Source organism: Syngnathus floridae, chromosome 15 (assembly GCF_059516105.1).
Source record: "Syngnathus floridae isolate MCC-2025c chromosome 15, RoL_Sflo_1.0, whole genome shotgun sequence".
Taxonomy (NCBI): Eukaryota; Metazoa; Chordata; class Actinopteri; order Syngnathiformes; family Syngnathidae; genus Syngnathus; species Syngnathus floridae.
Window position 1 is genome coordinate 9,625,696 of NC_142427.1, and position 20,915 is coordinate 9,646,610.

Here is a 20,915-nt window from a genome sequence, read left to right on the forward strand (position 1 = left end):
CTCAATTTTGTTGTAAGGTGAACACTACTTACCATTTCATTCCCATTTTCATGGCTATTTTGGTGCAGATGTCCCGTTGGAACCATGCTGGTACTGTCTCAGGTCTCTTGACCCAGGGTATCACCCTGGAGCTTCTCAGGTTACCAAACGTCTGTTTAAAAAAAAAAAAAATCTGAATTTTAGTCATGATGACTAAGATATTTCTGTGATATTACAGCAGGATTCGGATTCTTTGTCTCTGCTGCCGTCTGGTGGCCAAAAGATGAACTACCAGACGGACCCACGCCCCCACTTCGGCGTGGCCTGCTCCTCACACGCGCCGTGTCGTCCCCTGTGGGGCAGCGAGGGGCCCAGTTGTGGGCTCAGAGGAACTCCAGATGGAAATGATGATGATGAGCAGCAGCAGATGCAGCGAGCGTGCCCCCACTGCCACTTGGCACTGCCTGCTGACACGCTCACCTGGCATGAGGTTATTAAACAGCACACATACGACCCCTCACCCACAAAGACACACGTCATATTATATTAGGTACACTGGGGGTGGGGGTGGGGGGGGCATTTGCACAAGTAAAAACACTGCAGTTGATTTCATATGTTGTGCTTCTCCTTGCAGACAAAATGTCTCCAGTTTGACGGGCTGCGCAACCCCAACAAATAGAATTTTGCAACAAATAGAATTTTGCCATACAGCACCAATCACCATGCTAATAATAAAGGAAAAAAAACTTCTTTTTTTTGCTGTTTGTCTTTTTATATGACGTGAAGAGCTGCAGAAACAAAAGGTGAATAAAGTTGATAACAGCATGTATGATTATTTTAGTTTATATTTAACCATGTTTTTTCATTATATATATTTTTATTAACCGCTTTAATTTCATTTGGGTACAAAAATAGACATTTTTGTTTGAATATCAACTGAGCTCATGCTGCCGTGGGTTAGCGTGCGTAAAAATGAAATACATTTCAAAAACTGTTCAATTTAATTTCCTTTATGAATTTGGCTGGTTTATTCAACAACTTCAATACATTTTCCTCGTTATTTTTATTAACGATATCTGCTGCGGCTTATCTTGCAAGAGAGCATCGTTAAAAAAAACACATCCTCCATCTTATTGGTCCAGCGAGACAGCGCTAGATCACATGACCAACCCACACTACCCCAGCCAATGAGGTGGTCCGCTCGGTTGACCCACTGCCTTGCATACTAACATCAGCACCACCCTTCCCTCCTTCCCTCCCATTGTTGGCACACCCTCGCAGCCTGTCTTGTTGTTGTCATTGCAGCGGACCCTTCTATCCTCCAGCATGCCGCTCGATAAGCCCCCTCTCCCTTGCGAGAAAGGCGACGGCCGGCGGCGGAAAGCTTTGCCCGGGTCGGCGCTCTCCCCTCCGCTGTCGCACTCATACACGGCCAGGAGGAGTCTGGCGGCGGCGGCGGTAGGGGGTCGGAAGATAACGCATCCTGGGAAGGCTATCCTAGCAGGTCCGCTCTTTCGTTTTTCTTCTTCCTCTTTTGATCCGATTGCAATGACTGCAGAGCTGCTTTTACACAAGCTGGCGCCTAATAAGGCAAACTGGGTCACAAAGGCAATCCAGCAGACTGTGATGCTCATCCAGCAAAACGTCTGTCTACTTCCATGCTTGTAGTTTCTTTAACCGGGATCTACAAAATCATTTGTAGTAATGTACAACATGTTTTAATCCATATTGACTGGGGTACCGGTGCCCCAATAAATCTGACATAATCAATAATTCTTCCATTTCATATAACCTGACCAATAAGAGAAACACAATTTGGACTAAATTAATATACGTCATCTAAGGTGTTCTCATTTCCCCAATTCCTCCCCTCAGGTGGGATTGCAGGCGGGATCGAGATTTGTATCACCTTCCCGACGGAGTACGTCAAAACTCAACTGCAGCTGGACGAACGAGCCAACCCGCCACGCTACCGGGGCATCGGTCGGTCACGCCAGGATGAACCCATCTGTCCGCTTCCTGTCTGGGCTTGACTTAATGTCCCCGTTGTTGGCAGGTGACTGCGTGAAGCTAACTGTGCAGGATCACGGTCTAAGAGGCCTGTACCGAGGGCTCAGCTCGCTGCTCTACGGCTCCATCCCCAAGTCGGCAGTCAGGTTTGATTTCTGTTCTGATAGATTTTCCCCAAGGCATGACGAACCTAATCCGGATCAGTTTTTACGCTCAAGCAAACCATCACAAACTGAAGGACATGGAGCCTGATCCCATCATGGGTTTGCGGTTGACTTAACCTGTGCAGTGTAAACACAAAAGGATCAAGAACCAAGAAGTTAATCCACTCACCGACTCCCCATCAGATTCGGCACTTTCGAGATCCTCAGCAACCCAATGCGAGATGCTACGGGCAGGCTGGACAACACACGGAGTCTCCTGTGCGGCTTGGGTGCGGGAATAGCCGAGGCTATCGTCATCGTGTGTCCCATGGAGACGCTCAAGGTGAAAGGGCGGGCGGGTTTGTTTTGGGGACATTCATATGACTTGTTTGGACCTCACTGCAGGTGAAGCTGATTCACGACCAGTGTTCGATGAGACCTCGGTACCGGGGTTTCTTTCACGGTGTCAGCGAGATCATCAGAGAGCAAGGTAAGCCTTCAAAGACAAGTCGCTATGACGACTATTAGCTTCATCTGGTTTTCCTTTAGGGGTCCGGGGAACATATCAAGGTCTGACAGCAACCGTGCTCAAGCAGGGAACCAATCAGGCCATCCGATTTTACGTGATGAACTCATTACGTAATTGGTACAAAGGTAAGTATCGCACTCAAATAGTCCAAGACCTGACAAGGTGGCTTTCCGATATTCCTTGACCCAATAGATCCGAACCATGCGGTTCTTGCACATAACTGATATTTCGATCGGCCCTAATAAAGGTGACGATCCCAGAAAAGAATTGCACCCAATCGTCACAGCCATGTTTGGAGCCACGGCGGGGGCCGCCAGCGTTTTCGGCAACACGCCTCTGGATGTGGTCAAGACCAGAATGCAGGTTAGTTGACACATTTGTTGTTTAACCTTGGAAAAAGTTTCTAAAGATCATGTTTTAAAGGGTCTGGATGCCCATCGCTACAAGAACACAGTGGACTGTGCTTTCCAGATCCTCAAGCAGGAAGGACCGCAAGCGTGAGTAGCCTCAATCCAGATTAGCTACTAGCATAACAATGGCTAAAGTCTTCCTGTTCCATCCCATCCCAAAAGGTTCTACAAGGGGACCGTTCCTCGGCTGGGCCGCGTGTGCTTGGATGTAGCTATCGTCTTTGTCATCTATGAGGAGGTGGTCAAGTTGCTCAACAACGTGTGGAAAACCCAGTAAGCAGGACTCACCTGGAAGAAGATTGGCAAAGTCTTCTGGAAAGCACTCAAGCAGACATTTCCACATGTTGCTTTCGGAATATTTTCCAGCACTGAAATACTGAAGGTTGAACAAAGACATAAAAAGCAAGCATACGTTTTGAGACACTGGAACTGGAAAAACGAAGGAGGCGGGGCAATTCATTCATTAACCCACATCGGGTTTTTAATTTATATTATTTATTCTGTTTGGCGGATGTCAGTGAGCACACTGTACTGAAACCACACAATGTTTTTTTTGGTTTTGGGAAAAACACATGCACAAAAGTCCTTTGTTACCAAGGTCTGTTTTGGTCACTTTTTGGGATCAACAAGTTGATTCATGCTGCTTTTTGGATGGGAAATTATCTATTAGCCGCTTGGCTAAGTCATGTTATGGTTGTAGAAGTACACGTGAAGCTAAAAAAACCTAGAAGCCAGCACACATCATTTTCACATTTCACGCTGCTTTTATATAATTTTTCATTAGCCACATGCTAAGGTCAATGCTAACAGACTTTCCTACGCAACTCCTTTTCAGCATTATCCGAAGAAGATGGCACAGATAGCTTTAAGATATCACTTTTTATTTTTCATCAACCGTTATTAGTTATTATGGCGAGGTCGATTTGTATATTAGCCACATGCTAATTATGTCTTTATTTCGATACTCATACTTGTTGCGCTATTACAACACAGCGTTTCGAAAAATTCAAGGTGGTCAGCCTTTTTGTTTGAAGCGGCCATTTTGAGAGCAAAATCCAGAGTTTGTAAAAACAAACATGGTGCGAGGGTCTTTATATCGCTGTCCATTTCTCGATTCTTATCATTCGTGTTTTCATGTTTCCTTCATGTTCTTTTCTATCAAGTTAAATGAAGTTTTTTACTCTTGGTGGGGGGGGGGGTCGATCACGCACACAATCGAGAGGATGCCTTCAGAGTCCCTCCCTTTTTTTATTTGCCAAACTAAAATCATGAGCCCTGTTTTGCATGAGAACATTACTCCCATTTGTGTGTGTGTGTGTGACTGTTTTAATGTTTTGACTGTTAAATGACATCAGGTATTAAATGGAGCTTTTAATGGCGTAATAAACATTGCTGTGTTAAATGGAAAATCGACGATTATTAGAGGGAGTCATGTACGTGTGAATCGATGGCAGTCCTGAAATCTGCAGGTTGAGGCTTTAACAAAGGAGATTAAACGCTGAGGCCGTGGGGGGATTCATAAGCAGTCCCCCAACTGTCACCGACACATTCCACCCAAGTCCCTTATATTCTGACCTTGTTTGTGTCGGTGAGTTGCCATGACGACATTATTTTGTAAGTAAAGCACCTTTACTCCAGCTCTCAGATTTCTTGACAGGAATGGAATGGGGGTAGCGGCCATTTTGGCTACCTTCTCCATCTGTAAAGACACCCAGAAATAAGTCAGGGTGGGTGATTTAAATAGAAAAGGTTTGCAGGTATTTTGACGTACATTCTGAGGCATTTGTCTTTGCCGCCGCTGGCCACTCGTTGTCCGTCGGGACTCCAATCCACAGCAAATACCTGCATGAAAGTAAAAAGAAAAATAAATACTATAGAAGAATACTATTGAAGCATTTTCTAAATGTCGCCTCACCTCATCGGCGTGTCCCGGAAGATCCATGTTGAGCTTCCCGCTCTTGACGTCCCACACTTTGAGCGTGCTGTCGCTGCTGCCGCTCACCAGCAGCCGGCTGTCGGCTGACCACGCCACCTGATACACGGAGCCCACGTGGCCACGGAGGGACATCAAGTACCTGCCGTGAAGATGTATCCACGTCGTTGAGCTTGGTGGACAGTGTCACAGTGTGGTTAACAACGGTACTACTTACTTCCCGGTGCGACCGTCCCAGATTTTGACGGACTTGTCGAAGGAGGCCGAGGCGAGCAGGCGGGTGTCTGGGGAGAAGAGCACCTCGTTGACCAGGGCGCTGTGGCCCGTCATCCGGGCGAGAGGCTTCTTCTCCTCGGCGGGATTCCACAGGAACAAAGTGAAGTCATCCGAGCCTGACACCAAGCGCTCCGGGTTAGAACCCTGTGGGAGCGCAAAGTCAGTCTTTCTTTCTTCAAGTATATACTTAAATTTAGAAAGACAACAACAAATAAACATACCCGAACATTGTTGTATCTCTGCAAGGCTTTGTCCTTAAGTTCCTCCACTAGGAGAAGATGATGTATTAGAATTAAGACGTCCCCACACTTAAAATGTGATGAAGAGCAAAAAGACATCTTCTTACGTGATCCTCTGAGGTCCTGTGGGTTGACAGTGGCGGTGGCCGGTTCAAAGGCGCCGGTCCTTAGCACGTAGTCGGTGCTGAGAGCCAGCGTGTTGACCCAGTGGGCGTGGCCCTGCAGCGTCCTGCACTGGACCCCCTAAAAGACAACAAACGGAGGCTCGTTCAGAGTTGGTTTTACCCACAACGCCCGGCCGATGGGACTCACATCTTTGGCCCGCCACACTTTGACGGTCCGGTCCTGCGACGACGTGTATAGCAGTCCATCGCCGCCCCATTTGACGCAAGTGACCGACTGCGTGTGGCCCGTCAGGATCTTGTCACAGCGCCCCAGCACCACGTCCCAGATGCGCACCGAGCCGTCTTTGGAGCTGCTCGCGAGGTAGCGGCACTCAGCGTTGCTGGCAAAAACAAAAGACACTTCAGTGATTGAGGTGCAAACAAAAGTATTGGGACAGCTAGAGCTTTCCGAGGACTACCTGAGAAATTTAAGGGTCACAATTCTTATAAAATGACATTTTCAAGGCGGATTCAAGGATTCAATTTCCAGGATAAAGAGATACTAGCGATACTTACAGGTGAAGTGGTTCCCAGCAAAGCCAAGTGATCCACTTGCTGTGTCCAGTCAGGGTCTTCCCCATTTGTGTGCCTGTCACTGGATCCCACAGAAAGATCTATAAAAGAAATTTTAAATATACATCTGTGACAAGCACGCGTGCGTTTTTGGCAACTCACCTGACTGTTTTTGCACCCCGACGCAAGCTTCTTGCCATCAGGCGACCAGGCGATGCTCAGAACCCAATGTGAGTGACCTAGTCCAAATAAAACAATCCAAAAGAAGTTAGCATGCTGCACTAACATTTTAGCTAAGAGGTGTAGCGCGGCGAGCGTACCTTTGGCAGTGTAATGCGGCGTCTCTGTCATCAAGTCCCAAAAGCGCACAGTGGTGTCACCGGACCCGCTAGCCAAATATCTGAAATTGATATTACATAAAACTCTTGAGTCACAAGTCAAATCAGCACTCGTGATATAAACCAAGGCTCTCCCACGCCACTCACTTGCCGGTGGGACTGAAAGCAGTGGAGATGACGGCTTCGGTGTGCCCCTGGAGCGTGCTGGTGCAACGGGTGACGGCTCGCACCCGGAACACGGCTTGGGGCTGGTACAGCACCGGCAGCACCTGCTCCGTCTCCCATCCCAGATTCTTAATGCAGGCGCCCAGGCTGGATACGATCTCAGTGTCACCACGAGCGAAGAACGCCAGTGGAACCGGCTCCTCCTGAAAAGGACACAAATGATATGTTGAATAAAGTCTACTCATTCATGTGTGTGTAACTTTTGTACCTTCTGCAGCAAGGCATTGCAGACCAGCTGTAGTTTGTCCTGAGTGATGTCAAGAGGTACGTCAAAGGAGGAGCCCAGTATCTGCCCATTCTCGTCCTGAAACTGAATCAGGAGCCGCTCCACGTTCTCACCCATTGTCAAACGCCGTCTGAGCAAAATATCCCCCTTTTCTGAAAAAATAAAAAGTTCTTATTATCAGTCAAAGCTCTGGCTGACAACATTAGAAAGCCAGCTAGCGCTAGCTTAGCTCGGTTAGCTAGTTGTGAGCCCAGAGTGTTTTGAACCTAGTAATTAGTCGTAAAAAACGGCACTTAAAGCGAAAATCAATCAATAATAGCTCACACAACTCAATCGGAGCTCGTATAAAGTAATTTTAGCGTCGAAATGTGATAAAACCTACCTTTGTAACCGATGTGTGCATTCCACACGTGTGTATACGTAAAAAGATGTTGTGAAAGGGGGAGATGGTCACATAGTGCCCATGCCTGGCCGCAAGGACTCATGGGAATGCGGAAGTGAGTGCACTCAAGGTTGGGACATCTCTTCAAATAGTAACATTTCTGTTAACTCTGTTTTTACGTCAAGGCCCATGAAAATGTCAACAAAATGATTTTTCCCCAATTAATTTGAGTCATATATTCTGTCACAAGAGTTTATCGTAACTCTGGTAACTTTATTGCTGTTTCCCCATCATTTTACCACATTTTTTATTATTTATTTAATTTTATTTATTTAATTTTTATTTTATTACAGTGTGTCCCCAAAACACCACAGTAGAAACAATGAAAACCATGAAATGTACATTTTAACAATAGTTTATTCATACGTAATGCTAACAAATAACATTTTCAGTATGATTTTGAACATTTGTGATGCAAATGTGTCTTTTAAATTTATTGTCTTTTCCAGTCATCATCTTTGATCAAGCTAATAAGACACAAAAGTTTCTTCTTCTATTTGCGGAGCCCATTGATGTTCTCTGGCACGAGACCCTCCATGACGGCACGTTTTGACTCTAAGATCTGCAAGATTGGTTGAAAAGAGATTCTTGGAATAAACAGTACATTCTAGGTAATATAATATAATAATATTCACCTGGAAGTTAGCACTGAGGCCAATGATGCTCTGCATGTTAGTGCTGTAATAGCCCAGCACATACTGTCCACCCAGCAGAGGGATATCATCCTTATCCACTGAGATCTGGCAACCCACATGCTAACATATATTAGCAGTCAAAAGTTTGGAAACACATGCACATACAATTTCCATTTGTAAAATATGCTACATGCTAATGCATCACCTGTATGACTTCATCAATCTCAGGCAACTCGTCCTCTCGAACCCACACAAAAGTCTCATAGTCGCTTGAACTCTTGAAGCCGACCTGCGATCCGACATCGCGACGTTTGTTTATTATTACCTCCGCCAAGCAAAATGGATTTGGTTTTCCTGTGGTGCACCTTATAGAGGCCGATCCAGTCCCACGTTGAGGAGAGGAAGTCTTCCTGGACCGTGTAGTTGAGGAGAGCGTCCTGGTCGGCACTCCAGACGCCTTCAGGTGACACATGAACCAGCGGAGTATCAAAGTGTTTCCTTAGCTGCAACGACAAAAAAAAAAAAAAATGCAGAATGCAGACAAGCCAATCATAGAAATGCAATGGCTCAGGATAGAGGTCATAAGGTCGTCTGTCTTGTCTCTCACCTCCAGACTGAAGCTGGCCATGACAGGCTTATGGTCGCTAATGCCATAGCTCATATCACTGGTGTATTTATCTTGGTTGACCACCAGAGGGTACTCATCCAGGCTGTCGTCCGTAGCGGTCGACAACTTGTCGTCGTCATCTTCCGATGGTACGTTTTTGGGTTTGACCCGCCATAGGATGCGGTCGGTCCATGCAGGCTTTCGCTTCTTGCCGCTACATGACGCAAGATCAAGCAACAGGATTTGAGCTAGCTTGGACAAGTCTGGGATGAGACACATTTGTCTATTTGTATGTGTGTTACCCAAGATCGTAGGCGTCGGAGTTCCGGCTGAACTTGTAGGTTGGTTTGAAATTCAGGGGTCCCTCCTCAAACTCCTGCAGGAAGGCCTCTTTTTTCTTCATGGTGAGGAGCTGCACAAAGGAAGTACAGTAGCACCTGTGTGTGTGTCTGTGTGTGTGGGCGGGGTTACCTGGTCCTTGCTCCACAGCAGATTGAGACGTCCACCATTGATGGACGAGCGCAGGAAGTGCAGGCCATGGTCAGCAATGCGGAAGTTCAAATCTCCAAACCAGAACACAAGCCTGTGTGGTCAGGAATATGGATGAGATATCTTACTGAATTTTTTAGCTTATCCTCACCCCCCCTCCCAAAAAAAAAAAAGGCTTTCTGTCTTTGTAGAATGGATTCGTGTGCCCCATTTTTGTTGTTGACTAACTTGTGGTCCAGAACCCGCCGTGCGTCATCCGTGTCGAACTCTTGCGTCTCTAGAATGTGCTCAAACTCATCGACTCTCTGCAGGGCGTAGCTCATGTGCGCCGCCAGGTGGCAGTTGAGGAAGCACACCTTGTGGCCGTAGAAGGAAAAGCGCACCGACACCGCTCCTTTGTTTCCCTAATAAAAAAAGACATTAATTCAGAATGAAATTATTTTTTAATTAAATTTTGAAATCCATACCCAGTATCCAAAGATGCCGGTGCGAGTGTATGTGCTGTGGATATCTCGGATGTAAGGCAGGTGTGACTGTTTGGCGAACACCAACAGCAGCAAACCTTGCATCCTCACTGCCGCCACCTATAGGATGCATATGAAATTACATTCATCAGGCTACGACGAGAAAGCCAAAATTATCATGAGTATTTTTGTCACCTTGATAAAACCTCGAGGCGCCAGTGTGTCCATGAAGACGTGACTCCACGAGTCCTCGACGATCAAGTCCGAGATGAATCGGACCGGCGTGGCGCAGACTTCCTGTAGCCTGGGACAACACATTTGGATTCACTTCTTTATCGGACATCTGGTTTCAAATCAGTTTCCTAACTTCACATCAGTTTCTCACCCAATGACGTAGAGATCGGTGGGCGGTTGGACGTCGAGCTGCAATAGTGAGGTGACATCATCAGGAGGTTCCGCCGTGGCCACGTTCCATGTCACCATGTGCAGCCTGTTAACACCATTATAATTGGTCAATAAAAGATTTTCACATCAGTTCTGGTTTCACACCTGTTTACACTGCATCCGGTTTCGAATTCTGATTCTCTTTCATTAGTTTTTGACCCTCTCACAATCCATTCATTAGGTTTCATAACTGCATTTCTCCATCTAGACCCATTTCATTAGGTACACCGAAGCGAAGCAAAGCACGAGCCTTGGCGGAGGTACACCTGAAGGCGTGGGTGGGCGGCGCAAAGCACGAGCATAGCTGAAAAGCGTCGTCCAACGTCCGCGACATCTCCTCGCTGGCCTCGTCCTCCGAGCTCATGTCGTCGATGCGGCTCAGGAGCTGAGCCAGCTTCTGGCGAAGAAGCATTCTGGAGGAGGACGACGACGACGTGGACGCGCCGCTCGCCGCGCTATCCGAGCGCGTCCGGGCTCGGCCTGACAGGAAGTCCATCTTTGGGTCAACTAACTCCCTGCTGTCCTCAAAGGTCCGCTGAGAAAGAAGCGTCCTCCGCAAACCTCCGTCCATAATAAAAGCAGCGATATGGATTTGGAGATTTATGTGAGGAATGTGGAGGCTGGTGGAATAAGCGGGTTACCCGGGAGGCCGCCATTCCGCAATCTCAGGCCGCCGACTAATGAGCGGACAATGGCATTAGGCTTCTTTTGGATGTGTTCCACTTTTCCACCCAAGTGGGTGATAGGTCAACTAAAATTCTTGGGGGAGGGGGCTGTTACATCCATTTCAAAGGTGTTTACATCATCTAGATTTCCCATCTCGTTCCATTAAAAGTGGTTTCAAATCTGTGTTTTTATTTCCTACATTCTATTTCCTAAATAAACGTAGCAAAGAGCGTTTCCATAAGCGAGTCACATGCAGAGACTTAAGCGGGGTGTTTCTAAGTAGATCAGCGAGGTGAAGAATGGCAGTTTTATTGCGCAAACCCAGCTAAAAGCCTCTTATTACAATTAGGGTGCAAGAATAAGAACATGAGAACAAAAAAAAAACTCACCTGCACTTGTCTCTTCCTCCACTTGGGAACCGAGCGGCACTCATGTCGTCCTCTGCACACACACAGTGTTAAATCTCTACAGGTCACCATGGCAACAGTCAAAACTGCCATCATTTGTGAAATGGATTTTTTTTTTTTTTTTAATCAGCTGAGAGTAAGCTCTCTGACACTGGCGGCACAAGACTTGCAGTTTTATTTTATCCAAAAGGCACCCCGAGCTAGAAGTAGCAAAGCAGCCCCAGAATATTCCCAAGCTTCTTCAAGTGTGTTTTCAGTACCTGTGTCTTGGCTGCGGATATCACGAGGTGTCCGGAAGAAGCTGCAGACCCCTTGGGCGCAGATGACGAAGATCTCCAAGGAGGAGTCCAGAGACTGGATCGGCTTTCCCGCTGACACTCCCGTCGTTGGAGCTGTGCGCTCGTTGTTCTCGCCGCCGCTGGTTGCACAGAACAGCGACCTGCCGCTGCTGCCTGGAAGACTTAAAGGTGGGATCAAGCTTATGATGCAGCTTGCTTGAGAAGTATTATGACATTGGTGAATGGACACATTTGTTGAGTGGACATGACGCAAGCAGGTTGACGGTTCACTTTTAGGCCCTACAAAAGTAAACTCCGCCTTCCAAACGGCAGCCATGTTTCAAAAATCCTTTCCTGTGATTTGCGATTGGTTACTTCAACCTGAAATATCGACGTATAGAAAGTGACATCTCTATTAAGCATATGGAAGAGATATTTTCAGCCTCATTTGGGGTCATGAACTTCTCACAAAATGTCCCTGTAAGCAGGATTTGATGTAATCTAAGCCTGATTAATTTTGCCATTAGTGAGCAATGTGTGTGTGACATATATTCACATATTTGGATGATTTCAAAATAAAAAAAATCAGTCAAATAAATATCTTGTCTCCTTTTTGTTTTGTTTCATTTATTTCATCAATTCACATTTCCAATGTACAATTTGTGTTATTGGAAGATTAAGATGACGACAAATAAAAGGCACAAATCCACAAGAAAAGATCAAGAAAAAGCAAGGAGCACGCTAACACACAAGTAAGATAGTTGAAGGAGCTAAAAAAAATAAATAAAAAGATTCTGGGGTGTTATTGTTACATTTCTGGCCTTTAAATTGGAATTAAAAGTTATTTCCCAAACGGGGTTTGTGGTTTCCTCTTAGCAACAGCACGACGACAACATTTAACCCCCTCAAAAAAAGTTTTATATTTTAAATGTGGTCCTGCAATGAGGTTCTTGTGCAGAGAATACAGTACGTACAATATTTGATGGAAGTGGATCATCTTCACGAATTATAGATTGCACTAAAATTTGAAAACAATAGGCTTCCCGCTCGGACAACAAAACAATCACATCACTGAACAACACACACGCACACATGCACAGGCACGCTCATGCACACATTCCAAAAAACAACAGGACAAAGTTCGTTCTGAAAAAAAAACCAACACAAAATTTTGGGCCTTTTTTTTTTGGTCGTCATGGCAGTTATTGCTATCGCTGGATAAGCTCGTTTATCCACTGGAGAGAAGGTGACTCGCTAAAGCCGCGTTCCCACCGCTTACGGTTCGGTCTGATTTCGTTTTCCAACGGTACCAACAATGTCACCTTTACGACCTTTGCCCTCGCGTACCGAACTGTGGAAACACGGCTTTTACACTTGTCTATGGAGAATATGCATGTTTAATTTCCATGCTAACCGAATGCTAACTGCTTCATTTGGGCAAACCTGATCACACACAAATGCAACACAAACACACATACGCACACACCCCCATACACACACACACACTGTGTCACAAAGCAGCAAAATATTAGCAGGGCATAAATAAACAGAACCTTCCACCTGCCGGTTTTTACAACTCTTAGCTTTACACAACAAAACGACACACTAACAACGCTAAAGAAAAGCAAAGGTGCAATGAAAAAAAAAAAAAAAAACCACGTAGCAGCTGGTGGGAAGAAATAAAAGACTTACCGAAAAAAACAAAACAATTTAAAAACCCTGTTGATATATTCATATCTATATGTACAGTATATAAATACTGCATTATTCCATACAATGACTCCGCCCCCAATGCCCACCTTATGCCCATTCACCTGGCATAGTGTGTATATTTAATATATATATATATTATATATATATACATATATATAATATATATATATATGTGTACACACACACACATACACACACAACATGGGAATAACTTTAGTAAATCCTACACGACAGAGATAATTAACTCTGTGGTTTGGGGGAATGAATCAATGAATAAATGGATCTATTGATTTTCTACCGGACGCCTCAGAGCTGTGAATGAACGGGGCAGGGATGGAGACCACAGACGACGTGTACTGGGTCCAGCATCTTGCAAACCAGATGATACCGAGAGAAGGAATTTGAGACAGGTCGGAGGTCAGGATTGGGATTTCGGAGGGGATGGCCGCATGTTGAGTCGGTTGGAGCGGGGAGGAGGACGTGAATCCGCTGGTGTCTCGGTATTCGGGTCTAGAAGACGGAAAAGGATTTCACTCATACACAAGATCAAATCAGTTTGTTGACATCTAACAAAAAAAACCCATTCATTATTAAAGATTTATTGATTCAGTTTTACATTTATCCACTAGATGGTGCTACAGCACAATTTTACGAGGTCGCCTCTACTGAAGTGACAACACACCTGATGAGCAGCAGCAGTCACAATCTTGGGAGGGGGGGGTCGATCTCAATCCTCTAGCGCCACCATGCCTTTCACGGGGTCCTTCACTCGCATCTACAAGACGAGCCCCACTCAGTGACCACCTTCCACTTCCTCGTGTCCATCCTTACCTCATCCAGCTCCTTGCGCGTCTCCTCCTCCATGCGGCGGATATCCTCCATGTTCAGGTCGATCCACTTATCGATCCAGCAGAACAACTGACGGTGGAAATTGGTGAAAAGGCGCTTCTCTTGCTGCGGACGCATAGAAAAGAAAGTCAATCTCTGCGTCGGCGCTGATCCTTAAATGCCGAGTTGGACCTTTTGGATGAAGCTTTCCACTTTGTTCTGCAGGCCCCACCACTTGAATTTAACCGTGACCAGCTTGTAGGCACACATGTGTGGGCAGTCTTTCTTGTTGGGGAGCTCCTTCTGCAAAAACAAGCGTGTCAAATATTTCCAGAAGTACCATTTTAATAGACAAACACCATCCATACCCGCCAGTCCGGTCCAAGAGGGCCTCGCCCGGTCTTGACCGACTTGTACCTGCAGGGATCCTCCTCCGGCTTGTAGTCCTGCCACCAGAACAAAAATACCATTCAAAGTCCACATGGGTGGTGTGGTCCAAATAGCTTCGCACACCTTGGGCTCCACTTGGGTTCTGTCGGCGATGTCGATATAGACTACATCCACCTTCTTCCAGGTTTCGGCATCCAGGCCGTGCACCTAAAAAAAAAACGGGTTAGAAGTTCTGACCAGAACTGAGAAGGGAAGCTCATGCTTACGTTGTCCTGGCGTCCCATGTCAGGTTTGTGCCACGTCTCAATCTTGATCAGGAAGTTCTCCTTCATGTATTCATTCTGTCGCGAGAGGAGACGAGATGACAGTCACCAACTAGCGCACGCTAGTGCTAGCAGATCAAATGTCTCTCACTAGTCTTCATGTTCTCTCTCAATATATTTGTGTGCAACATTTCCAATATACTTACAGTGATAACTTTGGATCCAAGTGAAGGAAAGCAGCCCAAAAGAAAAAAAACACAAGGGAAAAAAAAGACGACTAAGCAATTTGAGGCCATCTTAACAATACACAGAATAATTGTGTGTGTGGGGATCAGGTGATCCTCTCTGGCTGGACATCCAGTAAATTATTCAAGGCTTCCACCAGGACGCCACATAAGCTGATGGTATCCTTTTTGCATTCCCCAGGAGGATTGTCAGAGTATGAAATTATAACACCTCAGTAAAATCAGTTCTTAAGTGCTCCTGTGAAATACGATTGCGAGTTACCTGTGCGACAGTACGGGTACGCGTTCCAGGCTTTCTCGTGGATGTTGAGGGCCGAAGACGGAGCTAACATTCTGACGAAGGACGGCACTTTACTGCAGGATAGAGAGTGTTATTGCTGATATATATTTTTTTAATCAGCTCATGGACGTTCTCACCTCTGCAAATGGTAGATTTTGTGCGTGTACTGGCCTTTCTCGCCATCTTTCTCATAGGGCTCGTTTTTGAGTACCTCCACGCCTTCGCCGCCTCCCGTCTCGTTCTTGCTGGCCTCGGCCACCGAGTACAGCTGGCCCACTTGGTACTAAAGGAGGAAAATGCTAACGTGTTATTGATTGCTTTATGTTTTTGAGACTGACTTTGCTTATCCCCCCCCCCCCCCCGCCGCTATCCACATTCTTGCTGATCCATGTGACTGCTGGAAGCGCAGAACAATGGCGGCCTTTCTTTCTTAATCGGATCTAATCCACAAATCTGGACACATGGCTCAGCGACGTCTTGAACTCTCGTGGTGCCATGACAATTGCTTTTAACATTAAAGGGCATCCAATCATTTTACATTTAGTAGCAAATATAAATAACAATTGTTCTCATTTTTGTTGCGTGTGTGTGACTAGCATGACTTTTAATTCCCCCCAGGCAAAGGATCTCACAAATTCTGCCTAGCAACAAGCAGCAACACGAGTGAACCGGGAAACGTGAGCAAGTAAAATAAATCTCAATGAGCGCCCTGACACACTGCGAACGTTAACCGACTGGAAATAAAAGCCGCCGCTTCTTGAGGGAATTTCAAAATGAGGGTCTTTATGGCTCTTTTCCGCCTTCAGGGAAAACGTCGACATCTCATATTTGTGAATGACTGCTCCTAGTGAAGGTCAAGGTCGCAGGAGACACATTTTAGAGGCACATAAATGAATCAGGAGGGACATCTACGAGCTACCCGAGACGGAGCCTTAAAAGATCATTCCACATGCGCTTCTAGAAATTTGTTTACATACAAAAGTAAATCAAACAATTTATTTAGTTGACTGTGTTGTGAATTTACCTCTTCCACGGAGATAGGAAGAATCACACGACTGCGAGACAGAAAAGAAGAAGGACATTAATACAAAAACTTTGAAAGGACAGGGCGAGATGATGATGAAGACACAAATGTGCTAATGCTAACACACAGGCTGGTTCGCTAAGTGTGAAAAACTCAAGTGCTAATAAATAATCAACCAAATGATTGTGAAACTTCTGCTTTGTTTTTAATGTAACCGAAATATGCAGCGTATGCCCGCTTTGGCGTAATCCCGCCTTCCCTGTTTGCTAATCTGTGGCTCGACCCCAAACTGGCACAGCTGCTGCATGCGGGACCATCCGAAAAAACAGTAATGATGATTCTGACAAATCTCGGTGTCAGGACTTTTCATTTCTGACTCTTTTCTCAGCTATTATTGTTAATCCCGCACTATATCTGGATTATTTTAACAGGTGAGAGCATGTCAGTTATCAGCGTTGACACCATTTAATGCTTTTTAATTCACTTCCAGGTACATTGCTGAAGGCCAGACTCTCCCTAATCGCTCCATGTCATCACTCCTGTTTTTGTGGCAGTGGCAATTTATTGATTAAATCCACGTGACCATGCCATAAAAAAAAATAAGAGCCTGGGCTAGGTGTGAGCAGATTGCCTTGCCCTTGCAGCTAGCAGGCCTCAGCAACTAACATTTTCAGCATCTTGGGAATGCTGACAAAGGCTATAAAAACCTTAAATGCTCCTAATTTCTTGATTTCTTAATTGCTTCCCAGCTGCACACATTGTTCTCGAGTGGCCTCCTGAGGTGTTTCACCTTCACCGTGCATCCATCAAGAACATGGAGGAGGAGAGGTGTCATTTACGCATTCCTTAGGTTTAGCACTACATTCCATTTGCAGAATTTGAAGGGCACAGCCGCTTTTGCCTGAGCCAGATGCTGCACGTGAGGATGATGATGCAACAGCCTTCATCATCTCGCGCGCTTCATGCGGTGAAATATGACATGCATACCCCCCCCCCCCCCCCCCTCCCTCCACGACACACACCACTCCTCTTCATCCTCTCATCCTCCACCCTCAATGTCGCGCGCACACACGTATACTTACAATTCCTTGATGAGCATGGTTGGGCAAGTGGATGTGTAAAAGGCTTTAAAATAAATTTGCGTCGATGCCTGGATTCTCCTCTTCCTCTTTTTTTTTCACTCGCTATGTCATTCTAGCTGCACAAGCCGCCGACTGGCTGCTGCCGTGCGTGATGACTTCCTTCCTGCGCGCGGCCCGCTGCTGCAGAAACGGGACGTCGTGCATGGTAGAGGGGAGGGGGGGAGATGGCAGTGGGTGACTCCATTTAGGACATTAAAACGGGGGTGAAAATGAAGTAGCAGTAATTAATTGAAATGTTGACCCACTAGAATCCAAATTGCACGCCAGGGCTGAATAATTCATAGTTATTATCGTGGAAGTTACACGGCATTGCAGGTGACTGTCCCTTTAAAAATCTTGCGGTGGCGTCATCGCAGGTTGCTTGACGTCACTGGTAGGGTCGCGTCATGAGGCAGCCGCCTATCCGGCCGCAGGTCTACGTGACGTCACTGTGACGCCTCTACGCGATAGCTCGTGCACTCAACACGGTCACACTGCTTCAAAAATAAAGATTATTTTACCACTTTTATTTTACAATAATATTACTTTAAAATTAACTATCTTAATAATAGAAAATTTGAGTCAAAGGCCCTTAAAATACCACCTGTCTTAAAACTACTGTAATTATAGCAGAATTTGCAACAATGCAGGTGTACCTATAATAGTAATTTTATTGTGTGTTTATTAAAGATCAAGGTAAAGGTAGTGACCTCGATCATGTCAGGGACCTCCAGATGTCCCACGATGAGTAGGAGCATCTCAGGTCCTAATCCCACAGTTCAGCAAATGTGTGCGCGCGCGCACGCACGCGCATGCGGCTCGGCCATTATGTAAGAGTGGTTTGCTGTCGTATTTATAGCGCATCTGCATCCGACCGCCAACATCCGTTTGTCATCATCCGCTGTCCGATGAATGAATGAAGGGAGTAATGAATGACATCCGATGATTTGTGATAATCCCGAGCCAGATGCGAGGGAAAAAAGTTTTCTCGCTACTTTATGCTGACAAAAACTCCAGAGAGTCCACTTTAATTAACACTCTAGCAATATTAGGTTTTAATAATTGTTGTACATAAAGTTAACCCCCGTGCTGGATGCAAAAAAACGTTTATTATTATTATACGCGCAATTTCGGGTGTATATATTTATTATTTCAATATCTCCATCATGTCATGCTGTGTGCAAATAAAAAAAAAACGGTTACACAACACATGTAAATAAGAGGTCAATTTGGATTTAATATAATCCTTATCTTTTACACTGGAGGATGCAATTCTTCCACAAACGTAAAGGTGCATGATAGACGTTAAACCAGCAGGTGTCGTCGTACACACAATAATTTCCTTTACGAGCCTTTACAAGAGATTAACTTGCTTTAACGAAGTAGTCTTACTTTCAATTAATTGCTCATTTCATACAAGCAGTATTTGTCAGCCTTTCCTTCACATCATCCTCACACCCAAGCATCAGATTGTTGCTATAAAAAGGCAGTGATTACACACGGAGAACTGAATGTTTGGCATGTCACACATCCAGGCACTCGGAAGCTAATCAAAAGCACTAAACACTAAGCAACCACTCACAAAATATGACATGACGTCAACTTTTCACACAAAGGCGTCATGTTTTGGAAAGTCACACATGCCCAATTTTTTGTTTTAGTCCCGAGTTAAGCTTTTCCAGATGTGTCTGGACCGGTGGCTCCTGAAAAAAAAAAGTTCTAACTTGCCCTTCCAGTGATTGAAGTTGAACACACTTTGCACGATTTAGGTTCCACTCACTTTTAAGGAAACGTCATTACGGCACAGGCCGAAATTGGACTCATTCCCGATTTACAGCTGGTGAGGTACTACTTTCCAGTCCTATGAGTAAGAAGACATAAATCAGTTGTCTCGTTTAGCGACAGGCTACAAGTTTTATTTTTAGTTGACGTTTCAGTTTGTGGTTCCAGTCTCTTCGCAAGTTCCCAAGAATTTGTGCTCATTTGTTGTGATGTCATCTTTGTCAAACAAAAAAGTCAATGCGTGATCCTTTCCGAAGTTCCCAAGAGGGCAAAAAGACCACCGCTGTCTCACCATCATGCTAAAATTGATGGCGTGGGTGCAGCTGTGCTCCCGAGAGAACAGATTCATCAAGCTGTCAAGAGAAGAATGTAAAAAAAGAAATAAAAACAACAACAAAATGGAGACCAGGGAAAATATCGTACAGAAGTTGAACCAAACAGGACCAGACGTAGCGGCTCAGTTTCATTTCATGCTAGTTTCATCATTTCGTACAATGAAGATGAATCTAGAATTCCAACAAACCAAACTTTAACAGCCTCAGTCTCCAACATTTTAAGTCCAGAACAACTTTAGCATCTGGCTAAAGCGTCCACTCAGCTATGAAGATGTCCCGACCCCGTTTCCACTGCGCCTTAGCGCTAACAAGACCATTAAACACGTCAATCCGACACCGAGCGGCCCGCTCGGCCAAACGAAGCAGGCGCCTGCCAAGGAGCTGACGACGAGGTGAGACGTCGGTCATTTTGTGGATTTGGGTGAAGGACCTGGACCAAAAAACACAGTTTGACACAAAAGATAGTTTCCTTAGACAGCTTAGCGTTTGCGTTGGACTATTTAAGTAAATGACACACTGGTTTGTGTTTAAATACGTGTGAGTCACAAAGACAGATTTGCCACAACAAGGCTAGCTCATGCGCTAACTGTCAATTTTATTCTTGGGCTAAATCTGTTTATGTGGAAGAATTGCCATGAAAAACAGCCTGTTCCGATTTTTGGGATGAGGCGGATTGTTATATTAAGAATTTGAAGAAGACTTTGCGGTTGCTTTGTGGGGTTGTGTACCGCAATAGAAAAGTCCCGTTAAGCCCTTTTCACGCTGCACTTAGAGTAAAATGCTCGACCGTTCGGCCATTTTACCTTTCCCACGGTCGGCCATTTTACCTTTCCCACCCTCGCCACATCTACGCAAACAAAAGAAAATGTCTGGTGTCTGGATTTTGTTTTGCATCTCTTGATGGGGTCAAGCTAAAAACTCAACGCTAACTAGCGATAGCATGACGACAATGACTATTACAGAAACTATAAACATGTTTTTCAGGAAACTGTTTTTCTTTCTTTCCGACTTTTAAGCACGGAAGATGCAAACAATGACATCGTTATTCTGAACCAATACAAAGCGGCGCTTATCTCGTTTTGTTTTGTTTCGCCGAGTGATTCACCTTCAGCTTATGTTTGTTGTGCCAACTTTACACTTGCGAGGCCTTCAAGGACACCGAATTTACAAGGAACGAGGGACGGCGCGTTCTTTGGCGTAATGACTTCCAGACGCTTGCTTTGGGCTTTTAGCCTTGTCGGGTCATCGGTCCAATCTCTGAAGGGACATGTTTATGACTCAGACTTTTTACATGCCAGTCTAAAGTGCCGCCGAACCGCAAACACGACCAGGACGTCGGTGAAAACACAAAGTGGTTTTTGTTTTCTTTTGAGTGAACTGCGGGAGCTAAAATGGGTCAGCTGAGTTTTGGGTTTCGTGGCGGAACCCCTGTCCCCCCCACCTGCCAAGAGTAACAACACGTCTTCATTACACCGAACCCCCGGCGGACCCCTTAAATTTAGGTCAACTCTCGTCTC

The 20,915-nt window shown here is 45.4% G+C and overlaps 6 protein-coding genes across 9 annotated transcripts in view; 2 read left to right on the top strand and 4 right to left on the bottom strand.

The window, feature by feature from the left end:
* The window catches only part of LOC148386524 (uncharacterized), a 1,606-nt gene extending 887 nt beyond the window's left edge, over positions 1-719 (top strand). Inside the window, exons 3-5 of the mRNA XM_088398687.1 lie at positions 69-139; positions 218-469; positions 614-719. Coding sequence (XP_088254813.1) covers positions 69-139; positions 218-469; positions 614-658 — 368 coding nt within the window. The 3' untranslated portion in view covers positions 659-719. The remainder of the gene's footprint in view (positions 1-68; positions 140-217; positions 470-613) is intronic.
* Positions 1-3,397, bottom strand: part of tmigd1 (transmembrane and immunoglobulin domain containing 1) — a 25,476-nt gene extending 22,079 nt beyond the window's left edge. Inside the window, exon 1 of the mRNA XM_088398684.1 lies at positions 33-3,397. The gene's annotated coding sequence lies outside the window, so the exon portion shown is untranslated. The remainder of the gene's footprint in view (positions 1-32) is intronic.
* Positions 1,194-4,480, top strand: slc25a1a (solute carrier family 25 member 1a). The gene is made up of 9 exons (XM_088398683.1): positions 1,194-1,483; positions 1,855-1,962; positions 2,036-2,135; positions 2,337-2,475; positions 2,538-2,622; positions 2,682-2,786; positions 2,909-3,024; positions 3,085-3,158; positions 3,234-4,480. Exons 1-9 carry the CDS (start codon positions 1,306-1,308, stop codon positions 3,346-3,348), a joined length of 1,020 nt encoding a protein of 339 aa, XP_088254809.1. The 5' UTR covers positions 1,194-1,305; the 3' UTR covers positions 3,349-4,480.
* On the bottom strand, positions 4,105-7,465 carry nle1 (notchless homolog 1 (Drosophila)). The gene is made up of 13 exons (XM_088398682.1): positions 7,368-7,465; positions 6,968-7,137; positions 6,682-6,902; positions 6,517-6,596; positions 6,359-6,435; positions 6,200-6,297; positions 5,832-6,024; positions 5,627-5,762; positions 5,502-5,548; positions 5,222-5,424; positions 4,987-5,146; positions 4,843-4,913; positions 4,105-4,770 (listed from the first exon to the last, which is right to left on the bottom strand). Exons 2-13 carry the CDS (start codon positions 7,100-7,102, stop codon positions 4,758-4,760), a joined length of 1,434 nt encoding a protein of 477 aa, XP_088254808.1. The 5' UTR covers positions 7,103-7,137; positions 7,368-7,465; the 3' UTR covers positions 4,105-4,757.
* Positions 7,466-7,766: 301 nt separating this feature from the next.
* Positions 7,767-11,666, bottom strand: inpp5kb (inositol polyphosphate-5-phosphatase Kb). Of its 4 annotated transcripts, none has more exons than XM_088399169.1 (13): positions 11,400-11,666; positions 11,122-11,173; positions 10,008-10,112; positions 9,818-9,926; positions 9,626-9,742; positions 9,387-9,562; positions 9,141-9,252; positions 8,972-9,081; positions 8,670-8,883; positions 8,428-8,565; positions 8,268-8,351; positions 8,063-8,167; positions 7,767-7,989 (listed from the first exon to the last, which is right to left on the bottom strand). In XM_088399169.1, exons 2-13 carry the CDS (start codon positions 11,163-11,165, stop codon positions 7,921-7,923), a joined length of 1,383 nt encoding a protein of 460 aa, XP_088255295.1. In that variant the 5' UTR covers positions 11,166-11,173; positions 11,400-11,666; the 3' UTR covers positions 7,767-7,920. The 4 variants fall into 4 exon arrangements, with proteins under 4 accessions (XP_088255295.1, XP_088255294.1, XP_088255291.1 ...); XM_088399168.1 differs by having other exon boundaries at positions 8,063-8,182; positions 11,400-11,544; XM_088399165.1 differs by lacking the exons at positions 11,122-11,173; positions 11,400-11,666 and adding an exon at positions 10,333-11,067 and having other exon boundaries at positions 8,063-8,182.
* Positions 11,667-12,015: 349 nt separating this feature from the next.
* On the bottom strand, positions 12,016-17,605 carry LOC148386528 (phosphatidylinositol transfer protein alpha isoform). The gene is made up of 12 exons (XM_088399170.1): positions 17,243-17,605; positions 16,161-16,191; positions 15,274-15,419; positions 15,119-15,210; positions 14,818-14,825; positions 14,615-14,689; positions 14,472-14,555; positions 14,327-14,404; positions 14,151-14,261; positions 13,962-14,084; positions 13,813-13,905; positions 12,016-13,640 (listed from the first exon to the last, which is right to left on the bottom strand). The coding sequence occupies exons 1-11, from the start codon at positions 17,257-17,259 to the stop codon at positions 13,858-13,860; spliced, it is 813 nt and encodes a 270-aa protein (XP_088255296.1). The 5' UTR covers positions 17,260-17,605; the 3' UTR covers positions 12,016-13,640; positions 13,813-13,857.
* Between the last annotated feature and the right edge of the window lie 3,310 nt (positions 17,606-20,915).